Source organism: Poecilia reticulata, linkage group LG17, assembly GCF_000633615.1.
Source record: "Poecilia reticulata strain Guanapo linkage group LG17, Guppy_female_1.0+MT, whole genome shotgun sequence".
Classification (NCBI taxonomy): domain Eukaryota; kingdom Metazoa; phylum Chordata; class Actinopteri; order Cyprinodontiformes; family Poeciliidae; genus Poecilia; species Poecilia reticulata.
This window is the reverse complement of record NC_024347.1, coordinates 473,158-479,770: the sequence shown is the minus strand read 5'-3', so window position 1 is coordinate 479,770 and position 6,613 is coordinate 473,158. Positions and strand designations below refer to the sequence as shown.

General features: G+C 37.1%; 2 protein-coding genes across 2 annotated transcripts in view; both read right to left on the bottom strand.

The window, feature by feature from the left end:
* Positions 1–1,971, bottom strand: part of xrn1 (5'-3' exoribonuclease 1) — a 22,435-nt gene extending 20,464 nt beyond the window's left edge. The window contains exons 1-2 of the mRNA XM_008432919.2: positions 1,717–1,971; positions 55–287 (exon numbers count right to left, since the gene is read on the bottom strand). Coding sequence (XP_008431141.1) covers positions 55–287; positions 1,717–1,791 — 308 coding nt within the window. The 5' untranslated portion in view covers positions 1,792–1,971. The remainder of the gene's footprint in view (positions 1–54; positions 288–1,716) is intronic.
* A 1,324-nt stretch (positions 1,972–3,295) lies between these two features.
* The window catches only part of cop1 (COP1 E3 ubiquitin ligase), a 13,826-nt gene continuing 10,508 nt past the window's right edge, over positions 3,296–6,613 (bottom strand). Inside the window, 5 exon segments of the mRNA XM_008432918.2 lie at positions 3,296–4,354; positions 4,781–4,825; positions 4,968–5,128; positions 5,227–5,351; positions 6,507–6,613. Coding sequence (XP_008431140.1) covers positions 4,337–4,354; positions 4,781–4,825; positions 4,968–5,128; positions 5,227–5,351; positions 6,507–6,613 — 456 coding nt within the window. The 3' untranslated portion in view covers positions 3,296–4,336.

Below are 6,613 nucleotides of genomic sequence, written 5' to 3'. Positions count from 1 at the left end.
GAGAAAAACTACAAAAATATACAGATTACATGCATTGACCTCGTCCGTTTCTACCTGAATCTGCGTCCTCTCTGCTGGTTCATCTTTGCCCTTGGTGCCACACCGTCCACAGCCATGAAGAAGACCTTGCGTGGCTTGATGATCCGAAACAGTACCTCCAGGTAATGGAAAATGTCYGCAAAGATCTTCTCCTCGGAGATGCGAAAATGGACGTCTTCGTCATTTGGGTGAGAGCACTGGTGGATGATGCCGTTCATGTCCAGATAAAGGTTGTCGAATTCTGGAATCTGCAGGTAGAAAGAAAATATTAAGTCAGTAGCTCATGGATTTAAATAAAAAACACTGTSAAAGTAAGTTGTACGAATGTGTATTTTATTGCCGGTGACATAATATCACACTTAAAATTTTTAGAAAAATCCAGCTTTTTCAGTACATGTCTTTAAAAGGATAAATTATATATGTTTGGAATTGGTACTTTAGTTTTGTTTGTTTTTTTCCAAGTTGATCAAAAATGTCTAGGAATTTTAAAGCAGTAATGTATAACATTGTATTTATGTTGGATGTGAATATAATCCTAACCCAAACAGGCCAATTTCTTAGTCGCTCTTCAATACAGCAAAGACAAGAGAACATGCAATTTAAGTATAACTGATCTAAACTTGCTCATGTCTATAGCAGCAATTTAAAGAAAAATTATTGAGGACCCAAAATTATTCAACAGGGGAATGCCAATCAATTAAAAAGAAAAAGAAAAAATCTCCAACATTTATTCTTACAGAAATCCACAAAGACTGGAATGTTGAGGAAGACAAGTCAACCATGGGAGGCTTTCTGTATACAGCAGTTTTATATTTTCAGTCTATTGAACACTACTGGAATTTTAATCTAGACTGGATTTAACGTTGACATTTTTTGAGGGGGAAATTCAATGGAACAATAAAACAATTTAAGTGCTTTTTGCACATCTTTCCATGGTTATAAGTGTAAGACCCTGTCGGTGTGTGTTACTTTTCAGACTGTGTCCACTTTCCAACTATTTAATTTCTTTTACAGTAGATGTTTTTCTTCAAGGATCACCAGTCAAATCCATAACTATCATCAAGATTAGCGGGAAATGTTTTAAAGTATAAAATAAAGCTGTCAAGGTTTTTCATTTTTACTTACAGACTATCTGATGCAATAAGAACAACACTGATGAAACGACAGTAGAAAAACTGAAATACTGCGCTGAGTCACTGATGTGGAGCGATTTAAGTAACCCCACATTACCACGAAATGTGAGCTCAAACAAGTAGAGCTGTTTACACAAATGTGCTGCATTTGTTCAGCGCGGTATTTCACCAAAAACTAAAGTTGACATTATTATGCTCTGCCCCTTGCCACTTTATGTTGTCCGCTGCTATCGCGATACTACTGCCAGACACGTCAAATGACTGAGTTGATGTTTGGAATTGTCCTGCTCAACAAACATCCGAATTACAAGTTTTTAAAATGTTAATTTTAATATCAAGTCAAACCATGCGAGGAAATTACCAAACCAGCTCACAATTAGTGAAGGAATGTGGCTAATGACCTTGTGTCTGTAATGTGTTTAGATAATGCATAAACTATGGATTGTTTGGAGAAATAAGAGCCGTTTAGTGATAAAGAAAACACAGAGGAGCTACGTGGATTAAAAAGTTTCGGGCCGCTGCAAACAACTAAAAGCTTTCCTACCTTGTGTTCTTTGACAACTTCACTGAGACAAGGATAGCGTTCAGAAATCCAGCGGTAAAATTTCGGCACCCCCATCTTTACAAGCAACCTTTGAGCTTTTGTATGAGCACGGCAAACAGTCGAAACTGAAAACGAGCCGTTTAGCCACGAACCCRACCAAACAGAGTGAAGGTATGATAAAGAATCAGTAAAACTCGCTGTTTTGTTTCCAACGGCCGCTAACTAGCTTGTTGTCCGTAGTCCGACAGCTAAACTATTCCGACTGTGCTCGGGAAACGAAAGTTCCGGGATCATTGGCTCTCACCTCCGATTGCTGAGAAATGAAACCTAAATAAAGGTTTTTAAAAAGTCTTGTAAAAACCCTGGAATTACAATCACATTTTGATGTAGTCTTCTATGTTTTCCAACTTATACACTTTGTCTTGAAGTCACTTTTATCAGTATGTTCCAGGTTGTTYAATTTTGTTTTTAATTTAATTTCTTGGAGTTTAGTCATGGAAACATTTTCTGAAAAAGTTAATCGCTTCATTAATTTATATTTTTGTTATTAACGACAACCAGAGAAATTATTTACCTTCTTTCAGTGGTTTTTTAAAATCTAGTAAAAAAAAAACTCAAAATAATTTTAAAATAAGTACTATTTAATGTCAAAGTGAAAGTATATTTTTAGACTGTCAGTTATTTAAAATGAGATCAAATAAAGAGATGAAGTTAATCACTCAAAGTGAGTGACTTCATTTATCAGAAGTCCAGCTGACATTAGCAGTGTCAGTTAAGGAGATTGACATTACCTGAGATCAGCTGTTATGCGATTGCTGTATAAACACACACCTGTATGGGAAGTCTGCTGCAATGTTAATTTAAGGAACATGAATTTGCTTATAAGCACACTTTAATGAAAAAATAAAACAACTTTGGTGCATGYGGAAAAAAAATCGCTTCCCAAAACAAAGAGCAATYCATCTGATTAAACTTACTTACCTAGATAGATTTTAGATTAGAAAGCTGTGATCAATTTATTTATTTTTTTTGAAGGGAAACTGAAGAGAAAGTCAAAATCTAATTCTCTGCTCATTTTGAAGCTACTTTCCAAGTTATGTGTGAAATTGGCTTAGAGAAACATCCAGCAGCTGGCACAAAAGAAATTTCTTCCCAGCAGGTAACGAAAGCCCCGATCTCTGTGTGAAATGCCAAGGAGTACAGATAGAGGTGAAACTATTTTGGGGGGTATTGCATAGTGATCCTCATTTGGGTAGTTACAGATCTAATATGTCAGCAGACCCWCCTCGAAATTACAAAAGCCAATGTTTGGATAAGAAAAGTAGATTAATCCATTCAGAAGCCACACATTAACTCTCAGTGTTTACCGTCATCACAGGAATCTTAGGAAATCTTTCTACAAACCCAGTATGTACTTTAGATGTTTAGCCTAATGCTCTCCCTTTTCATGACATCTGCTGCGCTCTTCTTGATTGCGCCAGGACTGCAGGATGGTTAAGTCACAAACCAGGTGAAGGATCAGCTCCAGGGTGATCACTCACCATTAAAATAAAAGTAACCAAAGGAATAAAAGAAGAGGTTGTTCTGAAATAATTTATTCAGTTATACAAATACAAAAACACCTCTCTCACTCAGTCATAAAATAGGCAGGTCTTGGTGGTGCTTCTTCAATCCCCTCAATGTGACTTAATGGATTATCACACCACAAAAACCGACAGCAGTTCTCAAGTTACAGTGCCGCTCAGTTCAGGTGATAGGTTGTAAGCCTACAGTACATGAAGAAAGTTTCTGTTGCTACTATAAAAGAACTAAAACCGATTCTGCGAGGTTATGATTTTTTTTTTTTTAATCAAGCAACAAACAGCCCGAATACAACAAATATTCCAGTTCCACGTAGCCAAGCCGCCTTAAATTAAGGCGAAGCTCGCTGTGATTTTTGACAAAACGTGTGGACGAAATTCAAGTTATATTTATTAAAACTGCTTTTTCACCAATTTGGCAAACAGAAAAACTACATACAACAAAAGAAACAAAAAGTTAAACAACGATGGGTAATGGGGTAAAAGTTTTCTCTGTAGACATTTCTGCAGCCGTTCTGTTTTGTGCTTTGGCCTTTAAAAGAAAATGCACCAAACGGGTAACAATTAGCTGGATGTGCCGTTGAAAATAGAAGCTCGATTAAAAAAACAAAATAGAAAGTTTGATTTGACCTAAAACGATAAAGAGGTGTTTTACTGAACTAAATATAATGCTGACAAACGGAAAAAACCAACAAAAATAAAACAAAAAAAGCTTTCCTTTGGCTTTTTGCCTCAAATTCAGTCCTTGTTTTGTTGCACAAAAAAAAAAAAACAGAAAAAAAGGAATCACCCGCTTTACTGACGAACTGGTCCCGAGTTTGTCCTGCTGCCCGAAAAAAAATAATCCAAACTAAAATTTAAAATTAAAATAAGAGCAGATCAGTTCACTGCTTTAGCTCTCTTGGTGCTCTGCAGGCAGATCAGTTCACTGCTTTAGCTCTCTTGGTGCTCTGCAGGCAGCCTGAGATCTTCCTACATCCATCTAGTCTTTCCGCCACACAGGGAAGCAGTTCTGAAGTCCAATAGAGACGGTCAGATTTTCAGACGAGCTCAAGCACCTATGAGAAGAAAAGCAGCGCAGAGTTACTCGTTTTATTTGTTACATAACATTTGTGAAAGTTTTACAATGCTAATACAGCATAAGGACAGGAAACAAGTCACGATTTTATTAATTATTTTATATTAAAAATACATCAAAACGTTTATATACACCAACAAACATCATCTGAAAGTACTTCAGATGGAGCTAATACAACTCCAATTACACAAAACTAAAACAAATGCAATGTGATACATTCGATTTTGGTCAATGTCTGATTTGCTTTGCACTTCCATTTGGGAATTATAGGCAAATGTATGAAACTGTCTACGAACACAATTGAATGCTGTATCCCTGTACCCAGCTCCACTGAACTTCTCAAATTTCCATAAGGATGTAAAAAAAAAGAAAAAAAGCAGAGCACAAAAATGCTCTGAACACAAACCTTGATTGTTCCTTGACTGTTTGCAGCAATTAGAACATTTGACTCCTGTAAAACAAACAAAAAAACCGTATTAGAGACAAGTTCAGTACATGTTTAGAAAACATTTTCACTAAGCGATTACATAGTATAACAAGTTTCACAAAAATCCCTGCAACTAAAAGATTCTTCCGTGTCGTCAGTCACTCACTCCATCTGGCAGCGCCCTCCAGCAGACGGCGCTGACAAACTCGTTGGTGTCGTCTTCCTTCTTGTCCTTGTCCAGGACGCTCTTAACTGTGTCAAACTTGAATGTCAACAGCGTCTTGGAAAGTCCTTTGTAGTACAGATACAAAGAGTTGTTTTCGCTGCCTAGTGACAGAAGTAAAAACCCAAAAAGAAAATGTGATACTTTAATTGACATCTTTTGCTCTGTAGAGAAATAGTCAATTGTTAGAGTGAATTGTTACCACAGGCAACATAGTCTCCATTGGACGCCAAGCCAACAAAGTTCTTCTCGTTGATGTGACCCTTGAAGGAGCGCAGGCAGTGAGGTTTGTTGACGTTCCATAACTTCAGCTGACTGTCTGTCGACCTGCAGATCACAACAAAGTAATATGTGAAATTAATCTAAACTGGAACAGTTTTAGTAGTTAAACACTTCAAATTGTGTTTTTTATCTTACTATTTTACTACTGGCTTGATTCTCATTCTACAGCTGATTCAAACTCACATTTCCTCTGAACAGTGAAAATTGATAACCAGCTACAGAAAGTTTAGCGCTCTAGAGAGAAACGGATGGATGGCTTGTCGAGTTTAGATTTGTGGCTTGAGCCCAACTCAAATGCAAAATTTGGACTGGGTCAGGTCCAAATTACTTTCTTGATGGTCAAGTTGGGATTGAGCTTTTGTGGAGCGCTTAATAAGCCTACAATACGCACAGGACAGAGAAAACCAAACGAGGATGCACAATATAAAGTTTTGTTAATCTACTTATAGTTTAAGTAGAGGAATTGGCAGATTACTCTGTTTACGACAGAAATAAGGTAAGGTACATAGGCTAATTAGACTAACAAAAACAGCAGCACGCTGCACAATAGATGGGTAGGCAGCCCAACTCTGCTCCGCTCCTATCAATCACACATCCCAGATGATTTGTACTTGACTCACCGGGTACAACGAGCGACAAAATGGAGCTGAAAGTTAGTAAACTAAAGCCAAAAACAAAAGCAGTAAAATCTTAATTAAAAGATGTCGGGTTTACTTTGGGCTCGGCCCTGTAATTAAAGCTGATTAGTCGGGTCCGATCGGGGCTCGGTCACAATGTGTGCTGGATTTTATAGGTTTGATCTAAACTAATGACGCCAGCAGATGGAACTCGAATGAACTTGGGCTGTAAATGTTCAAGTGTACGACAGTTGTAGGCTAATAATTAACTGAAAAGGCATCATTAAAGAAATTAGCAGCCTTTCCAGTGTTTTGGGTTGATGTCATCAGTGAAGGAAACAAAAAGTGAGCTATAAATATATATGCCAACAAAAGAATCTTAATTATGTCTACTTAAAAACATACTAGAAGCATGACCACAGCCTCTAATTTGTGAACAGTGTTGGGAGTTGGAGGAATTATCAGCACCAAAAACACTCAGGTAAACTTTGAGTAGAACATTCATCTTAGACATTACTGTAAAAATAAAATACAAAAAACATATGTATACATATATATGTATCTGAAGATGATTTAAACTTACGCAGAAACAATCTCCTCTCCGTTCACAAACTTGGCATAGGACACTGCTTTCCTGTGGCCTTTAAACACCATGATTGGCTGCTTAGTGTTGCGTAGATCATAGTAATG